The sequence below is a fragment of the Emys orbicularis genome, chromosome 2, assembly GCF_028017835.1.
Source record: "Emys orbicularis isolate rEmyOrb1 chromosome 2, rEmyOrb1.hap1, whole genome shotgun sequence".
NCBI lineage: Eukaryota > Metazoa > Chordata > Testudines > Emydidae > Emys > Emys orbicularis.
This window is the reverse complement of record NC_088684.1, coordinates 252,108,105-252,128,665: the sequence shown is the minus strand read 5'-3', so window position 1 is coordinate 252,128,665 and position 20,561 is coordinate 252,108,105. Positions and strand designations below refer to the sequence as shown.

Genomic DNA, 20,561 nt, shown 5'->3' with positions numbered 1-20,561 from the left:
TCTTCATCTCATCTCCAACTTTCAGCAGGGATCCTACCTGGCTCCATCTTTTGTCCCTTCTTTTGTCTCTCTACATCCTATCATCAGGTGATCTGTTATCTGTACACTTATTATTTATAGGCCTATTTCTCCACTCTAGATGTGGCTCCTTCTGTCACAATCTGCGACTCTGCTTGTGTTTCTGACATCTCATGGGTGTCCTGGCGTCAACTTAAATTAAGCCTGGCCAAAATGGAGCTCTTGATCTCTCTCCTACCCTTCAATCACCTTGGACAACACCACCATCCTCCCAGTCACTCAGGCGCGTAATCTGGGCCATGGTCCACACTAGGAAATTAGGTCAGTATAACTGCATCACTCAGGGGTGTGAAAAATCCATGCCCCTAAGTGACACAGTTAAACGGACTTACCCCCAATGTAGACAGTACTATGTTCAGTCACAAATTTAATTAACGCATTATTTTTATAACTAGCATCGTCAGCATAGAAGCATGTCCTCTGGAATGGTGGCCGAAGCATGAAGGGGCATACAAATTTTTAGCATATCTGCATGTAAATATTTTGCAGTGCCAGCTACAAAAGTGCCATCCAAATGTCTATTCTCACTTTCTGGTGACATTGTAAATAAGAAGAGGGCAGTATTATCTCCTGTAAATGTAAACAAACTTGTTTGTGTGACATTCTGTACCTTGGGGGAGTGTCCTGGAACCCCCATATTCCTCATTTTTATATATTCGTGATCTTACATATAAAGCATGCCTTGTAAGGTATCAGGGGAAAGGTTATGATGTGCTGAAAGTCATTTCTCTATCCATATATGTATATCATTAATGTATATGAAGTTATGAGAATTGTGTTTGTATAGCTGTCGCTAAAACATGCTGTAAGTAGTAGCTCCTCAGAGGCAACAGCAAGGAAAGTAACCAACACCTGGGCAGGTTTTCAAACAACCCATCAATAGCCATTATCCAGCAAGGGAGCTACAATTTAATAACTCACCTGCATGAGGCCACACCAGGGGAATTGCTCAACCTTGCCTAGAGACTCACTAATGCCCACCAGACATGCCTGGACTAGTTTGTTCCCCAAGCACATGGGACTGAGGGTATAAAACAGAACAGAGCAGGCCCATACTTCGCCTTTTCTCCTGCCCCCACCTACATTGCAAGCAACTAAGACACTGAGAAGGAAACAAGACTCCAACAGAGGAGATTGGCCCAGGTTTAATGAACAAACCTGTATATTAAGGACTGCAATATTCTTTGGGGTAAGAAAAACTGGTTAATCTAGATGTCGCTCAGTCTAATGGGGTTGAGAGTTTAGACTGCATGCTTATATTTCATTTCTTTTGGTAACTAACTCTGACTTTTTGCTTATCACTTAAAATTTATCTTTTATAGTCAATACATTTGTTTAATTGTTTATCTTTGCCAGTGAGTTTGTATGAACTGTGGGGCAAATCTGCTCAGGTTTTGCAAAGACTGTGTATGTCAACTTTCAATTGATGAAGTGGTGAACCAATTAATAAATCTGCACTGCCCATCTTGAGCAGTGCAAGACTGTATATTCCTGAGGTACAGTGCTTGGGGGGGGGGGGGATTTGACTCTGGTCCCTTTCTCTGTGTGATTCATGAGTGGCTCTGGGAGCATTCATGCAATCTAGCTGGGGGTGTGGGGCTCCACATGCTGTAGTGCTGAGTGATCACAGTGCCTGGAGGGGCTTGCTGCTGGTCATTAACAAGGCATTATGAGAGACAGCCCAGGCTGGAGAAAGTTAAGAGGGCACAGTGGTCCCACAGTCCCAGGCTATACCCCGGGGGGATCCTATCACAGTTTGTCTTAGTGATTGGCTGAACAAGAAGTAGAACTGAGTGGATTTGTAGGCTCTGAAGTTTTACATTGTTTTGTTTTTGAGTGCAGTTATGAAACAAAAAAAATCTACATTTGTAAATTGCACTTTCATGACAGAGATTGCACTACAGTACTTGTATGAGGTGAATTTAAAATATTTTGTTCATCATTCTTACAGTGCAAATATTTGTAATAAAAATATACACTTTGATTTCAATTACAACATAGAATACAATATATATGAAAATGTAGAGAAACATTCAAAATATTTAATAAATTTCAATTGGTATTCTATTGTTTAACAGTGTGATTAAAACTGTGATTAATCGCGATTCATTTTTTGAGTTAATCATGTGAGTTAACTGTGACTAATCGACAGCCCTACTTTATATATGTGAAAAGCTCCCAGAAAAAAATGTGTACAGCCAGTACCTTATCCTCTTTCAGATCCCTCATCTAGAGTCATTCTGCCTGATGCCTACAGAATCATCCTGCCGGTTGACCATGAATAGGCAGCTGTGACTGTTCCTCTTGATTCCTTTTCCTTACACATTTACTCTTGTAGCTCCCCAATCCTTGCTATTCCTCTTCACTCTTTCTAACCCCAGTAAAAAGAAAATAACAAAACTGTGGCAACTATCTGTGTTTGCTTGTGTCACAATTTCCGAGGTAATTGCACCTCTGACTCCTTCATGGTTTCTTGGAGGGCACCCTGCTTAGGTCTGAAGCCTCTAGCTGTCACCTTTCTCGTGGTGCAGTCCCATCACTCTCTGCCTCTAGACCAGGTATTTAGGCTGCAATTCACTGTGATCACCTTAGCAGGTCTGATTTTAGGTCAGCACCTGCAATTCTGCTCTCTCGAGGGCTATGACAGGGTTAGCTAGTGATGAGCCAGCCTTCATGAAGCAAAGTATTTATTCAGAACAAAAGTATTACAAAGAAAACCTATTTTAAATAAAATAAAGAGCTTACATGGAGGTTTTAGCTTACCAGTCAGTTGCCCATCTTCCACATGAAAAACCTGAAAGGAGCAAAGTACTGCAGGGCCTCTTTCTCTTGGTCACAGTGACAAGTAGTTCTTGGATACAGTGAGAGTGATCTCTCTCCCTGCTTCAGGGTAATCTCTTTATACAGTTCGCGATTCTATGTTCGCTCTCTTTAACCAGTTTATCAAGTTAGTATATGTAATTTCCCCTGTGGAGGTGAGGCTTCTTCAGACTTATCTGCTTACAGATTTCTATTAATTACCCTGCAGTGACTTTAATTCCCACTGGAAACTCTACTATGGAGCTAAAATATAAACCCCATACAGATACATATAACACAGGGGATCTCAGACTTTTGTACCGGTGACCCCTTTCACACAGCAAGCTTCTGAGTGTGACCCCCCTCCCCTTATACATTAAGAACACTTTAAAATATATTTAACACCATTATAAATGCTGGAGGGAAAGCGGGGTTTGGGGTGGAGGCTGACAGCTCGCGACCCCCCATGTAATAACCTCGCGACCCCCTGAGGGGTCCCGACCTCCAGTTTGAGAACCTCTGATATGACATTTATAAAATTGATATACATAGAATATCTTTGAGGCTATTATATGTAATATGTCACAGCTTGTGTTGCATCCCTATCCCTAACCCTTTGTCTCTGCTGGTGTCTTTTAGACTGTAAACCTTTTGGGTGGGAACAGTATACCCCTGTAGCTTTTGGGTGCTACCAAAATATAAATGTTTAATAATCAATGTCATCATATTGGCATTGGTTACTTATGTAACTGGAAAAATAAGGTATAGTTGCCCTGAACTGTGACACAAATGTTTCTGGTGGGCCTGATCTTGCTTTTGAAGACAAGCTTTTAACCAGTGCATTTTCATAGTGTTCTTGCTGTAAACTGCTGCTTTGGAACTTGTATTATTTGTTCTAATTTGTAAGGTGTAATATAGCCAAAAAAAAAAAAAAGCATGCCAGCACCATGGGAGGAGAAATACTATCCTTGGGACTATACCTGCAACTATACCTCTTTTGAAGAATCTTCATCTTGAACCCAAATTTATTTCCACCCCACACAAACGTGCTGTTGATACTTTTTATTATAGTAATTGACTGACCACAGAAATCGTAGCTCAGGTAATGGGAAACTTTTATTAAAGGAATAAATCCCACATCGTTTCAAGCTCCTCTATCTTTTTGTTCATTTCTATCTCATTTTGGAGAGTTGTCACATTTTTAAAGACCTGTGTTAAGCATTAGCAGGTTGAGAATTATAGGTGTGAGGTTTGCGAATCATTTGAGAGGAGTTTCAGTTATGAACAGTGGTTCATTTTTAAACAATTTAAATAGCTGCTTGACTTAACACTTGCATGGTATTTATCAAGACAAATTCAGCAGAGCATAGTATACAGGAAACTATTAGCTTCAACTGCACTGTAGCATAGAAAGAAGTCCTGGCACAGATTGCCCTTGCTAATTTTTATGGTAGCTGCACCTTTGCGCATGCCCTGTAGGCTGGCTGATGCTTTTTTTACATTTGTACTAACCCTATTTGGGGGAGGGGGAGAATTGGCCACAGATGCCCTGTGCTACAAAGACTATATTCATTTCCTTTCTTTCTTTCTTTGTGTTTGATAAAATTGCAGCTTCTTGTGATATGATTTTTTGGGGATCCTCTGGCCAACGGATTAAGTTGAGGATGGTGCTCAGGTGTGAAGAAAAGCAGGAATCAGGACTAGATCTGATGGTGTTGAAATCTCATAAAACTTTGTGTCCAAATGGCAGAAATCTTGCAAGATTGGGAAAACATGGAAATCTTATGAGATCAGCTAGCTCTGATGTGATTTTGCTCATCTTGGTTAATGTCAGAACTGAATCTCTCTGTTTTGGATGCTTTTATTTGCACACCTAAAATTTTCCATTGTTTTCTAAAGGCTTGTCTACACAGGAACACTCAGGAAAATTAATCTGAATTAAGTTTCAAAGTAGATAGTTAAACCACATTAAACCCCCATGTGGACACTCTGATTCAGAATTAAAGTGGTCTTAATTCAATCTAGTTTAATTCGCTTTGTGAATTAAGATAAAATGAATTAAGGGTACGAATCCACTTTGAAAGTTAATTTTTATTAATTTTCTTGCGTGTCCCAGTGTCGACATACCCTGAGTTTTGCATTTAGATATCTGTGTAACTTGTTTGTCATAACCAGTTCCTTTCCTTGGCCTTATGCATTTTTTTCTGTCTTGAGTCATGTACCAGCTGAGCATTCTACTGTGTAATGAGAAATTTGGTGGTTACTACTTCCACTTTTTTATATGAGCAAATTATTTTCCTTTGCTTTTCCACCTAAGTAATATGAAAGTGAGATTTCTGCAGGATGGGAATTCCTACAGAATAAGATCAGAGTTATTTTAAATATATAATTTCCATTTGATTGTAAATTTTGTGACAGGTGAAAATCACAGCCTAGAAGAGTCCCTTATTAGCCACCAAACAAGGACAGCACAGGCAGCAGCAGTGTCAACTTCCCTACACTCTTCCTGCTCATGTGTCTAAAGTCAGATCCTCTCTAGGGGTGAGAAGCTGGTTCACCGTCTATGCAGTTAAATCAAAGTGTGTATGGATAAACTGCCACATTTGGTGCAAACTGCATTAGTTTCTGTGGCCTGCGTATCAGTCCACTAGGAACTGGTCTGAGACAAGTCATTTCATCTGGGATACTAAATGTTCTAATGGTAACTACTTTGGTCACCATTGATCTGGACTGGATTTCACTTGCAACCTAGACTAGAGAGGCTTTATATTACCCATTCCCTGAGACAATCAGTTGTCAAATTTGATTCAACTCTAGTTTGATGCTGAAATTCCATATTTTACAATTGATTAGTTTTTTCAGTCTTTTAAATTTTTGTTTTAGGAGGTCTCTACTGATACCACTGGCACCCTCACAGCTGCTGAAGAGAGAAAGGAGAAAGTGCCAAGTCCACACCTCAGTCATCTGGTAGTTTTAACATCTGGCAATACTCTGTATGGTTTGGCAGAGAGAGTGGTAGCCACAGAATCCTTGTAAGTTATTTACTGTAAACCACCTTTTTAAAATCCATGAGGTGTTTAAATAATTATGGTCACTGCCTATCTTTTTGAGAGGTCCATCTTAAAGTCATAAAACACAATAAATAGATTAGAAATAAATCATCAATTGATGGATGTTAACACCTGAAGGAATCTAATATGATCTAAATCTTTCCATTGACTTCAGCTGGCCTTGGATTAGGCCCTTTATGTATGATCTACCATGATCAACATGGGAATGGAAAGGAGCAAAAGTATAAAATACTGAGTTAGGCGTTCCTGACAGACTATCGACATAAAAATGGAAACAAAGTTTTAAAGCTAAAAGCTTTCAAAGGCGCTTTTATGCCTGGACTGCTTCCAAGACCACTTGCTGCAAAGAAATAAAAAGTAGATGCCCATTAAATATTGTACTCGGATCACAATGAATTTTATATGCTTTCTTAGGGTGTTTTTGGCTGAGCAGTTTGAGTTCCTTCAGTCCCATCTTGATGCTGTGATGCCTGCGGCCAAGAAACCCTTTCTCCAGCAATTCTACTCTCAGGTCAGGATTCTGCCATTCACTGTTCGTTTTTAAACCGAAGTTTCATAATTTGTGCTATATTATGAGGGTGTTTGCATGGTATTGTCGTACATTACTTTTTGTTAGCAAGAAGTTCTGTTACACCAAATTCTATTTAACTTCTCTTTCAGACTGTGTCAACTGCCAGTGAACTACGCAAACCAATTTATTGGATTGTAGCTGCTAAAGCTATTGATTATGAACAGATGCTGCTCCTCATGGCTAATGTGAAGTGGGATGTGAAAGAGATCATGTCACAACACAATGTCTATGTTGATGCTCTTTTAAAGGTGAATATTTTCTGGGAAGCACCTAGTGTATTAGATATAACCCTACAAAAAGATACAATTATTACTGTAATTCCTATGGTAAAGCTGTAGTAGAGACAAGATTAGAGGACTACAATGTGGTGATTTATTCTTGTTCATTAGGATGGGGGTGTACTTTCCGAATTCCTTTTTTGTCTTGCTACTGGCAAAATACGGTAAACTTCAAGGGTACATTTAATACTCCATTGTTGTCCATAGATTCAATTTGTCAAGTTTATTAAAACTTATTACCCATTAGCACACTTTGGGTGGAAGAGATCATAGCTGAATAACTCTGCAGTTTTCATTGAACATAAAACTCTGAATGGCAGGTGGAAGGCTAGTAGAAAATAGTTGCATTGTTAAACACATCAGACATGGCCAGTGGATTCTTTTGAGGGGTTGTATCATCTGACATTTACCATAGATCCTGTAGGGTAAACCAGTCCTGCAAGTTATCCTAAAAACATTATAAGCCCTTGTTGGGCCCTAGAGACACGGCAAGAAAATGTACGTATCAGATACTAACATAAGATACTAATATAAAGATACAGGCTGGATTTTTAAAAGGAACCTAAGACAGTTAGGCATCCAGCTTCCACTGAAAGCTGATGAGAAATGGGCATCTTAATTGCCTAAGGCTCTTCATTACATATAAGCTAGTGCTCAGGAGGAATTCCTCCCACATACAGCACAGCATAATTTATACTTTGCTTTAAATATATATTCACACCAACAATTTTTTAAATTGTATGAAGGTCTTTAGAAAATAATTACAACGTTAATGGCAGAAACATTTCTCAGCTCGTTAAAGAGAGGTTGGAAGGCTTTCTTTTTATGCAGTGAATTGTGAAATCTAGTATATATTTTATAAAAATGTAGAGTCTACACATTGTAACAGACACCTCTACACTTTTGTCCGTTATATCCAGTCTCCACTTTTAAGGAAAAATATTGGAAAGAAGTGAGAATCTGCGAGTGAAAATGTATTATAGCAATGGAAGATGGTTGTAAATCTTTGCAGTTTGCCTTTGTTATGCTGTTTATTTTTTAACTGGGCCCTTTGAAGCAATTTTTCTACTTACGGTTCAGTAGTGGAGTGGCTTCCATGAAACACTGAACAGCGGATATATTTGAGCCTCAGGACAAGAACAAAGGCAATTTTATTCCATTGTGGTCTCAGGTTATGTAACTAAAAAGTTTACATACAGTAGTTTCTGGGTGACTATTTAGTTGGGAAGAGAACTCTTTGCTACCTATACTGGTTGTCATCTGGAGAGCACTGACATTGAGTGTCTGACATAAACAATGTGTTGCATGTAATAGCCAATAGATTTTGCAGAAGTCTCCACCCAGTTATTCACTGTGAACATGTACTTCTAAGGGAAGTAGATAAATTAGTTGGTTTCTTCCCTCATGTTTCACCAATATGGAGGAATAGGCATCTCCACCTTCATGATAGTAGATAGTTTGCCATTTAAGGGAAGGAAGTTTTGGTGCCTCAATTTTTCTTGAGGAAATGCATTTAGCACTGTTGTCCTAGCCAAATACCAGTTTTGGGTATTTCAAGCTCTCTACTGAAATTCCCTCTCTGTAGTTGTTTTTTGTTCTTAATTTGTTTGTGTTTGTAAAAAAGTGCTAATTAACAGCCCTGGAACAAAGTCCTTTATTTAACTACAGAATAGGTATAGTATGAGCAGCTGCAATGCAAGCTTTTCCCTGCCCTACCACGTCAGATTGCTTCAAGGCTGATCTAGAAAGACTAACTCTGGGATGGGGGGGATAGTTCACGGACAATGCTCATTTAACGTTTACAAAGTTGTCACTTGATACAAATGTTAGCAGACTTTTTTTTTAATGATGGAGACACTACCATGAGACCTACACGCTCATTTCACAAAAGTCGCCAAATAGCCATAGTTGCGCATTAGTAACTATCAGTCATAGCTGAAATTGGCTGGACTGAATGAATTACCTGGAGCAGCAATTCATTGTATTTTCAGTTGGGTACAATGTTCTATACTTACCAACTTAACCTGTTACATAGTGTTGCCGTGTGCTGTTATAGTTAGCATGGTCCCCAGAGTTGGTTTCATTTCCGTGGTGGATGATGATAGTCCTGGATGGGTGTAAGTTTTGAAGTAATTTGGAATTATCTGGCGTTAAAGGTTTCCTATGAATGGAAAACTATTAAATTTCCTTGCTACTCTTGCAGAGTTAGATAATACAGGTAGTTGACTGGGAATAAATGGATCATCACTGGATTTTTTTTCACTGGTTATAGATTGGATTTCATAATATTAGGGCCAAAATTTTTACATTTCAGTGTCTAAGATGAGGCAACTAAATCCACACTTAGATATCTAAGAAATAATACTGTAAATGATTCGTCAGTAGATGAGAAGAAATTGGTATGCTCTCAATCTTACTTACTATTATGTTTATCACTGTAACCTGTTTACATTAAGTGCCTCTTGTTTTGCTCGCTCATACACCTTTTCTGGTTCATCTCTCTGCATCTTTTCCTCCTTGCTAGGTAAGTGTACAGTGTAATCATTCTTTTATGCTTATGTAATAATGTATTATTTTTATTTCACCAGGAATTTGAACAGTTTAACGGAAGGTTGAATGAGGTGTCTAAAAGAGTCCGTATTCCATTGCCAGTGTCAAATATTCTTTGGGAGCATTGTATACGACTAGCCAATAGAACTATTGTGGAAGGGTAAGTGGTCTATGAACGCCTCTGTAAAGTTAGTCTTCAGTAAATATTTCTTTAATGGCAATGTTTGTAAGGTGAGGGCCTTAGATTCCATAAAGCAGTGAACTCCACTTTGGTGGACTCTTGCACCTGATGTCAGCGAGGCTCTTTGCAGGCACAGGAGCTTGCCTACATGGAGTTCATTAAGGGATTGGTCCCTAAAATATGCTAACAGGTGTGGGGGTGTGCAGACACATGGCTATTACTGACGATTGACACTGTATAGTGCCCAAAAGTGTGGACGTAAAATAAGACACATCCTTTCCTTAGATAGCTTACAGTCTTTAGAGGACTATACGTCAACAAAGTAGTGAGGAGAAGAGATCAACACAGAATAGTATCTAATGCAAATATATGATATAATGGTAGCCAGATTACCGTGCTTCTGTCTGATGATGCCCTTGCCAGGAAGGGAATGGAGACTTGCTAACATGGAGTTCCATCCTGAAGACCAGCCTAGCAGTACCTCTAAGATGCGAGGGAGCAGGAAGCTTCCTACCCATTCATCCACTATTGTTTGTGGTAGGGAGAGAGCGGAAAACAAGTGAGGGGCTCAGCCATAGTCCCCCCCACTCCCAACAGGGACTGTAAATGGAGGGCTCTGCCAATACTGCCAGTTTGTACTCAGCACTGGGGACAGCAGCACGTCTTTTAACATTTTGTTGTTTGTTTGTGTTCTTGTCCACTCACCTGTGGCTCTCACCACACCTCTCTTCTGCATCATATCTGCCATCCTCCTACTTCCTCCTTCTCCTTCCTTCCTTCTTTCCTGCTGACTCTATCTTCCCTTCCTCATTACCCTCACCCGTTTACAGTTCCAACCACCTCTGCCCACTCCTTTTTCCCTTTGCAACTTGATCTTCCCTTTCCTGCCAGCGTAAGCCTAGGTCCCCCATCTGCATCCTCCTCCTCTTCACCTCTGGTGACATCTACCCAAACCCTTCCCGTACCTCTCTACCCACCCTCTCCACTTCTCACCCATAGCCGCCGCCCCCACCACCACAACAGCTCTCCTCATGCCAACTGTCCTATCCTAACGCCCATCCTCCTTTGTCCTCCCCTTGTGTTGCTGTCTCTGGAACATCCACTCCAGCTCTAAAAAGATCACAGCCATCCATAACCCCTTTGTATTCTGCTCCCTCCATTTCTTGTCTCTTACAGAGACCTGGATCCCTACATTTGACATTGCTTCTTCAGGTGCCATCTCTTACAGAGGGCCTTCCTTCTCTCTCACTCCTTACCTTGAATGAGACTGTGATGGGAATATTGGCCTTCACCATTCCCATTCCTGCTGCTTCCAATCCCTCCCTTCCTCCTCCCCCATCTTTCTTCTCTTTTGAACACCACTGCATCCACCTCGTCTCTCCTCGACCCCAGCATGTTGCTGCCAGGCCTACACTAGTGCCCACCCAACTTCTCCCCATCAGTCGTCCCTTCTGATTTCAGCTCCTGATGCTCTCTTCTCCTCGCAATCTTCTCTAGTGATCCTCTGTGACTTCAGCTTCCATGTTAATGACCCATCTGACCCCTTGGCTGCACGTCTCCTCACCCTCACCTCCTCATTTGGCCTGCAGCCCTGGTTTAACTCTTCCATTCACCAAAAAGCCAATCACTTGACTTGGTCGTCCCCTCTTTGACTATCACGTGGCCTCTTTCAGCATCTCCCATCAGCCTCACCTTCATGCTCTCTCATTCAGTCTTTCCATGACTCCAGTCCATCAGCACTAATGTCTCATCTGCTCTCCACCCTCTCCTTCACTTTTTCTATCAATATGAGTTGATTCTCTCCATGCTTTCCTGTCCTCCACCTGTAACTCTTCTGTCCTCCTCTCCCATCACAAGGTCTTTGTTGCCAACCCCCAGCCCTGGATCATCCCCAGTATCCGCTTCCTCCCTTCCTGCTCTCATGCTGCTGAGCATCTCTTGCAGAAATCCTGTGAAAGGCCGACTTCTTCCACTGCAAATTCATTCTCTCATCCTTCAGTTCTACTGTCCAGGGCCGCCCAGAGGGGGGGCAAGTGGGGCAATTTGCCCCGGGCCCCGCAGGGGCCCCCACGAGAGTTTTTCAGGGCCCCTGGAGCAGGGTCCTTCACTCGCTCCGGGGGCCCCGGAAAACTGTTGCGGCAATTCAGTGGCGGGGGGTCCTTCCGCTCCAGAACCCGCCGCCGAAGACCCCATGCCCCCTGAATCCTCTGAGCAGCCCTGCTGCCATCTTCCTTGCTAAACAACTTTATTTCTCCCAATTAATTGAATCCCACACCTACAATCCCAGCTGCATTTTCACCACCTTTGTTTCACTCCTCAAATTGTCCCTTCCTTCTGCCTCCACTTCTCTTTCTGCACAGGATCCCATTGATTTTTTTCCAAGAGAAAATTGACAGAGTATGACATGACCTTCCCTTTCCTTCCTTTCCCCCTTCTGCTCCTACGATGCTGTCCTGCATACGTGACGGGAAAAGTAGAAGCTTCTTGTCTGTTCGCATCCTCTAATACCCTCTACTTGCCCCAGTGACGCCATCCTCAACCCATCTCCTGATCTCCTTTGCAGCCACTCTCATCCCGTCCCTTAGTCTTCTCCTTAACCTCTTAGTCTCCCCGTCTCTTCCCCTCAGATTACAAACACACTAGTCTCGCCCATCTTGAATCCATTCATATTGATGCTGCAAAGACCATTTTCCTAGCCTGTCACTTTGACCATGTCATCTTCTCTTTGAATCCCTCCAATGGTTGCCTCTTCCCTTTTCTATTGCATCAAACGTAAGCTGTTCGTTTTCACTTTCAAGGCCTTTCATGACCTATCCCTACCCTACCTCTCTTCTCTCATTCAATATGAAAATGTTGACTCTTGCCTCTCATTGGCCCACAGTGCCAGCCTCCATCACCCACTTGTCAAATTTTCAGACAAGCACTTTCGTGGTTTATCCCATGCTGCCTTTCAAGCTTGGGAGGTGCTCTCTGTAAATGTCTCTGACGCTCCCACATTATCCTCCTCCAAATTTCTCTTTCAAACTTTTTTTTTTTTTGCCATGATGTCTAAAAAACAAAAAAACATTGACAACAGTTAGACTGTTCATGTGCTGAGGCCACTGCCTGTCATGCTGACCAATGCTGTTTCATTGTTTTATGGGACTCCCCTTTCTCTGTCTTTACCCACCTGTTGTCTCTTGTCTTATATTTAGACTGTAAATTCTTTGGGGCAGGGACTGTCTTTTTGTTCTATTTGTACAGCACAGTGGTCCATGAGTGGGACTCCTAGGTGCAATGGTAATACAAATAATAAACAGTGAAAATAATTTTGCATCTGGAAGAGTGAGGGAGTGAACTCTTAGCCCTCAAGTCAGAACCATAATTGTATGCATCCTTATGGTTTTAAGGCCTAAGATACAAATGAATCCCACTTATCTCACAGATGTTGTTCACTTCCTTTTAATCATTTCTCTTCACTTGTTACCCATTTTAGTTATGCCAATGTCAAGAAGTGTAGCAATGAAGGGCGTGCCCTGATGCAATTGGACTTCCAGCAGTTTTTAATGAAACTAGAAAAGCTAACAGACATTAGGCCTATTCCGGATAAGGAATTCGTGGAGACCTACATTAAAGCTTACTATCTGACTGAAAATGACATGGAGCGCTGGATCAAGGAGCACAGGGTAAGAGTTGAATTTTGATACTTTTTTTTTATCAAGACGATTTTTTTCATGGTGATGGTATCACATTAATAGCAATACACTCTTTCAGTGCTTTAGTGTGTGCGTGTGTGTGTGTGTGTGTGTGTGTGTGTGTGTGTGTAATATGTACATGGCTACTGATTTTCCATTGCACATATGGATCACCAAACATGCTCCAATCATTTTTTGTACCTAAGGTGCCATAATTTTCCATTATAAGCCTTTAATACATATAAACGCATATTCACAGATAGAAAACATGGAAGACCAATCCATGTCTCATAATGGTGTGTACCAAACAAATATCTAGCTTATTAAGTGAAGAGTGTGACGGGTTGGATCACAGAAACCCCCTTGGGAGCTGCCAACTGATGTGCCAAGACTACTTCTACCCCTGCTTTCCCTGCCAGCTCAGGACTCCAGCACTCTGTCTTGCTGAGCCAGACACTCTCATCTGCTCCAACAAAGACCCAGGGTCTGAATTACCTGCCCCAAAGCTGCAGGTTTACCTGAAAACAGCTCACAGAAGTGTGCCTGTCTTTAGCACTCAGATGCCCAACTCCCAATGGGGTCTAAACCCAAATAAATCCGTTTTACCATGTATAAAGCTTATGCAGGGTAAACTCATAAATTGTTCGCCCTCTATAACACTGATAGAGAGAGATGCACAGTTGCTTGCTCCCCCAGGTATTAATACATACTCTGAGTTAATTAATAATTAAAAAGTGATTTTATTAAATACAGAAAGTAGGATTTAAGTGGTTCCAAGTAGTAACAGACAGAACAAAGTAAGTTACCAAGCAAAATAAAATAAAATGCACAAATCTATGTCTAATCAAACTAAATACAGATAGTCTCACCCTTAGAGATGCTTCAGTAAGTTTTTTCCTCAGACTGGACACCTTCCAGGCCTGGGCACAATTCTTTCCCCTGGTACAGCTCTTGTTTCAGCTCAGGTGGTAGCTAGGGGATTCTTCATGATGGCTCTTCTCTCTCTCTCTTTGTTCTGTTCCACCCATTTATATATCTTTTGCATAAGGCGGGAACCCTGTTTCCCTCTGGGTTTCTCCCCTCCCACCCCTCCACACTGGAAAAGCACCAGGTTAAAGATGGATTCCAGTTCAGGTGACATGATCACATGTCACTGCAAGACTTCATTACCCACTTGCCAGCACACACATATACAGGAAGACTCACAGCCATCTGTAGACAATGGTCCTGTTAATGGGAGTCATCAAGATTCCAAACCACCATTAATGGCCCACACTTTGCATAATTACAATAGGCCCTCAGAGTTATATTTCATATTTCTAGTTTCAGATACAAGAGTGATACATTTATACAAATAGGATGATCACACTCAGATTATAAGCTTTGTAATGATACCTTACAAGAGACCTTTTGCATGAAGCATATCCGAGTTACATTAGATTCACTTATTATCATATTTTTATAAAACCATAGACTGCACAATGTCACAAAGAGTTACTGTTAATCTTTTATGCATGGCACTAGATTACCTGTGGGAGGAAAAACCCCCATTAGTCTACTTTATCATCTTCCAAATCCTTCCTTATAACTAATTTGTGCTGGGATGTCTACAGAATCCTGCCATTGCACTGGTAACAGCCTGGCAGGTGGTGTGAGCTTTATTGTGCACACAGCTAGTCTATACGAATATGTGCTCACTCATTGTTAATTCATCTTCTGTCCTTCCTTCCCCTTCCCATTTGATAGTTTCATCTCCCTCTTGCATCTTCCCATTAGCCTATATTTTAAGTAGGGCTGTAAAGCGATTAAAAAAAATAATCGTGATTAATCGCATTGTTAAACAATAATAGAATACCATTCATTTAAATATTTTGGATGCATTCTACATTTTCAAATATATTGATTTCAATTACAATACAAACCACAAAGTGTACAGAGCTCACTTTGAATTTATTTTTTAGTACAAGTGTTTGCACTGTAAAAATCAAAATAAATAGTATTTTTCAATTCACCTAATACCAGTACTGTAGTACAATCTCTTTATTATGAAAGTTGAACTACCAAAGTTAGAATTATGTCAGAAAAACCACTGCATTCAAAAATAAAACAGTCAAATTTTATAGCCTGCAAGTCCACTCAGTCCTACTTCTTGTTCAGCCAATCGCTCAGACAAACAAGTTTGTTTACATTTTCAGGAGATAATGCTGCCCACTTTTTGTTTACAATGTCACCTGAAAGTGAGAACAGGCATTCTCCTGGCACTGTTGTAGCCGGCAGCATCGCAAGATATTTACATGCCAGATGCGCTAAAGATTCATATGTCCCTTCATGCTTCAACCACCATTCAAGAGTACATGTGTCCATGCTGATGACGGATTCTGTTCCATGTCAATCCATAGCAGTGCGGACCGATGCATGTTCATTTTCATTATCTGAGTCAGATGCCACCAGCAGAAGGTTGATTTTCTTTTTTGGTAGTTCAGGTTCTGTATTTTCTGTATTGGAGTGTTGCTCTTTTAAGATTTCTGAAAGCATGCTCCACACCCCATCCCTCTCAGATTTTGGAAGGCTCTTCAGATTCTTAAACTTTGGGTCGAGTGCTATAGCTATCTTTAGAAATCTCACATTGGTACCTTCTTTGCATTTTGTCAAATCTTCAGTGAAAGTGTTCTTAAAATGAACATATGGTGGGTCATCATCCGAGTCTGCTATAACATCAAATATATGGCAGAATGTGGGTAAAACAGGGAAGGGACATACAATTCTCCCCCAAGGAGTTCAGTCACAAATTTAATTAACGCATTATTTTTTTGAGTGTCATCAGCATGGAAGCATGTTCTCTCGAATGGTGGCCGAACCATGAAGGAGCATACTTATATTTAGCATATGTGGCACATAAATACCTTGCAATGCCGGCTACAAAAGTGCCATGCAAATGCCTGTTTTTATTTTCTGGTGGCATTGTAAATAAGAGGGCAGCATTATCTCCTGTAAATGTAAATAAACTTGTTTGTCTTGGCGATTGGCTGAACAAGAAGTAGGACTGAGTGGACTTGACTTGTAGGCTCTGAAGTTTTACATTGTTTTGTTTTTGAGTGCAGTTATGTAACAACAAAATCTGCATTTTTAAGTTGCATTTTCAGGACAAAGAGATCGCACTACAGTACTCATATGAGGTGAATTGAAAAATACTGTTTATTGTTTTATCATTTTTACAGTGCAAATATTTGTAATCATAAATATACACTCTGATTTCAATTACAACACAGAATACAATGTATGAAAATGTAGGAAACATCCAAAATATTTAATAAATTTCAATTGGTCTATTGTTTAACAGTGCAATTAAAACTGCGATTAATCGCGATTCATTTTTTTAACTCAAAAACATTAATTGTGTTTAAGCGCATGAGCTAACTGCGATTAATTGACCGCCCTAATTTTAAGCTCTTTAGATCATGGACTGTCTAGTTAATACATGTTTGTGCACAATAGGACCCTGATTGGGGCCTACTGTGTAAGCCTAATATAAGCAAAACTAACAACCAACAGCTCACCCTTATTCAAGACCTGATGCTGGCAAGATTTGGTAAGCCGACCAGCTGCCCTGAGTCCAATAACATGAAGTAGAACAGAATGTCACATGCAAGTTAGAGACACCCCAGCAGCATTGCATACATGTTACTTACTTGTTTATGTATGCTAAACCTAATAATAAAGTGTCTATGCCACCCTCTCATTGCTCTTACCTAAGATATTTTATTGTGAAAATTACAGTAATAAATTGCTTATGCCACCCTAACAGTAAATACACACACTTACTGATCAGGTGTAAGAATTAAAGCCCTCCACAGAAAGAATAATAATAATAATAATGAAATCCCTTCTTGCCCTCAATCCTCTGCTCTCCAAATGCTGTGGCAAACATATGGATCCTGCAGATGTTAGCCAAAAGATTGAGGTCTAGATTGTAGCAGACCAAAAAGTGGGGAGTAGAAAGGTAAGAGCCACTCACGCAACACAGTCCACAGGTGCATAAAAAACTCCTTCTAATCAATGGTGTCCCAAGTGGCAGTTAAGTTCAAGAGTGTGTGTGTAAACATTTTCTCTGTATCCATTGTTAGACAGAGAAGGCCAGATAATACTACCAGTGTGGTTCCTACCCCACACCCAGATCTAAAACCTAATGAACCAGTATCTAGAACATCTGAGGATGCCACAAACTGCCTGAGTTGTCTCACCACCTTCTGCTTGATAACCTTTACAAAAAGTAGGAGTTAGAAATAGGTTGGTCAGTAGTTAGCAAACCTGTCAACATTAAGAGTTGGATTCCTGAACAAAGGTCTCTCAGCAGCCTTTTTAAGAATAATAGTCCCCTGTCGACCTTCAGGAGACATTGACAGTCTCCACCACACTGGACCTAGTGGCGGCCTTCACCAACTGAAAGGACATGGGATCATCTTGACGGTTGTAGTTTGAAGCACCCCTAACTAGCTACAACAGACAACAAAATAAAACCCTTTGGTACTCCCACACAAGAAGACTGTAGGGCAGATGAGTGGTCACAGCACTCTGTGTTCACTTGACAGGGATGTAACAGCCAGTCAGGGACAACTCTTTCCTTTTCCTTTGAGTCTGCTACTTTGACAGCGGTAGTCCATGACCAGTTGTAACAAAGACAGTTGATGGATCAAGAGGGCTGGAGGGGCTTTTTAGAAAGCATTGCAATAATGAAATATGGTTGGTGGGCTGAATAGTGACAGCATAAGTCTAAAATACTTCAAGGGTCAGAACAGGAAGGAAGGAGAGGAAATGCTTAGCGAGGTATAAGGGTGTATATGTAGAAGTAAGGATACAAATAAGAAAGGGAAAATTTAGGCTGAATATCAGGATAATCTCCCTGAAAAATCTAAAAGTTGTATAATACTTCCATGGGAAGGGCTGAGAACTCCTCCTTCATTTGGAGCATTTATAACCAGACCGGACAATACACTAATAGAAGTATGCTAGAGGACAAGCCAGCACTGGCAGGGGAGGATGAACTGGATGATCTACTAGGACTTTTCAGTCGCTAATTCTTGACACTATGAGAGTCCAACATTTCTTCAGACTCCCTCTGATACTGTAAGTAGTGACTTTTGAGTGTACATAGTTTTTTATCATGCCGGTTATATAATCGTACACTCCTTTAAGCCTTTTGGAGCTCTTTCCAAAATACTGTACAACCGCCATGCCTTCAAAGAGCCACTCTTATGTCCAAGTGGGTTAACGAGTCGAGGTTGGCTCATCAGTGAGTGAGCAGAATCTTTTCCCAGCATAATCATCAGCATGATTGTTGGGGGTGTTTCAGTCAAACAATGCCTGCCCAGTTCAGCCTCGTTAGTACAGACAGCAATGTATTCCGAGAAGGTGAAGCTGGTACAGTATTATGATCCAAGTACAAGAAAATTGTCATATGTTGACTAAAAAATTGGAAAAATCTTCCACAATCCTCTCTAATGAGAATTTGACAAATTGGGACTTTGAGTTAGTTCCCATGGTTCACACACCAGAATTTAAATAGCTGTGAGCTGGAAGAGCATAATGGGTAATGACATGCAAAGAAGTCCATTATATGCTGCTGTTGGAACTCTGGGAAACAAATGGAAGGAAATTGGCCAGTTTTGTGGAAAGCTCTTTCTCACTATTAGCCTCCATCCCTTAATAAAGTTAAAAATATCTGAGAAGTTTCATGGAACATAAAATGCACTGATTAATCATCCAAAATGAATGTTTATAATTAAGCTATAAATTTTAAGTTTCTCCGTCTCTGCAAATGGATTTTTAAAACAAAGTAATAAAGCAAAAAAAAAAAAAAGTAAAAGAAGCATAATTTTTTTTTCCTTCATCCAAAATGCGGAGCCAGAATCCAACTTACTATCTTAGCTATTTCTCCATCTGTGTTTGCATAGTGTCTAGTGCTACTGCAGTCTAAACAATCAATAATTGTACTGTTTGGGGCCATGCACTGTTAGGATGAAAAGTCTTTTGAAATGATACATTGAATCTATGTTTCAGGATTACTTTAAATCCAGCTAGAAGTTTGCTTTACTTGGGTGAAAGCAATGCATTTGCCTCATTATATCTTGAACTATGAGAAATAGTAAGCAGTCATTTGTTGACCTACATTGAATAATTCTCATTTGTATTTGCTGGTGGAGCTTACATTTTGGAGTCTCCTTTTCAGCAAAATAAAGGGGAATTCTGGCAAATCTAATGTTTTTACAGGTGTTAAAAATTCTATTAAAATTTTTACAATATTTTTAAAATTTGTTCTTTATCATACAGTAAAACTAATGTTGAAAATCCTATTGGTAAAAATATTAAGTAAAAGCCAAGTGGAAGTGAGAAGTCAAAAGAAACAGGTCATTAATTTGTTAGTCACTGTTTCTTTAGCAAATTGTTGCAAGTGTATTAAAGGTTTATCCAGTTAGCATATTTTTTTCTAAGGAATGGAAAATACATTTTAAGTGGCTTAAGATGTTTAAGTAGTCACAGAATTACTTTCTGTCCAACACTCTTTTAAACTGTAAGCATTTTCCATTATAATCTGCCATGTAGCAAAACACTAACTGTTTTGTTTACAACCACATGAATATTATCCAGACCTGGCTAAGCTAGCAGCTTTAAATATATTTTTTTGTGTACCAAAAGCTTCTATACACTGAAAAATTGATCAATTTTTTTTATTTAACTGCATATTTTTGTCTGGTTGTTTGATATAAAATGATCTGCTTTATTTGGCCAGGAATATTCCACCAAGCAGTTGACCAATCTGGTGAATGTTTGTCTGGGATCACACATCAACAAAAAAGCAAGACAGAAACTGCTAGCAGCAATTGATGACCTAGACAGACCTAAAAGATAATTGGAGAAAGTTCCTTTTCTTGTGATTTGAACCTTCTTCTGTTAATATGCTGCATGCAATCCAATCTCTCGTGGACTACTGAGGACATTCTGTTAACAAAAATATTGTGCATGGCCTTTCTTATTTGTATTGGAAACACTTTGAATCAGTCTGGTATTCTCAAATATAACTTTTATAACCTCTAGTCTTTTCTGTTTCTTTTGTTATTTTCCTGTATTAAAAGGACACTATTATTGTGCCGGTTGTTCAGCTGTATATTTTGCAAAGGGGTATACTATAAGTAAATCAAAATTACAAGGAAACACATTGGCTTAATATATAGTTGGTGCATTTTTGGTCAAAGAACCACTTAAAATGTGATACTTCTTCATCTTACACCCTTCCACCTTTGGAGCTTGTGTTTTATTATGAACACATGTAAAGTGAAGGAAAATGTACAGTCTCGTCTAATG

General features: G+C 40.0%; 1 protein-coding gene across 3 annotated transcripts in view; it reads left to right on the top strand.

Moving 5' to 3' along the window:
- The window catches only part of VPS50 (VPS50 subunit of EARP/GARPII complex), a 178,557-nt gene extending 158,271 nt beyond the window's left edge, over positions 1–20,286 (top strand). For all 3 annotated transcript variants that reach the window (XM_065398182.1, XM_065398181.1, XM_065398180.1), the window contains 6 exons: positions 5,761–5,909; positions 6,363–6,459; positions 6,609–6,767; positions 9,386–9,507; positions 13,004–13,193; positions 19,990–20,286. In XM_065398182.1, coding sequence (XP_065254254.1) covers positions 5,761–5,909; positions 6,363–6,459; positions 6,609–6,767; positions 9,386–9,507; positions 13,004–13,193; positions 19,990–20,109 — 837 coding nt within the window. In that variant the 3' untranslated portion in view covers positions 20,110–20,286. The remainder of the gene's footprint in view (positions 1–5,760; positions 5,910–6,362; positions 6,460–6,608; positions 6,768–9,385; positions 9,508–13,003; positions 13,194–19,989) is intronic.
- The last annotated feature ends 275 nt before the right edge of the window (positions 20,287–20,561 follow it).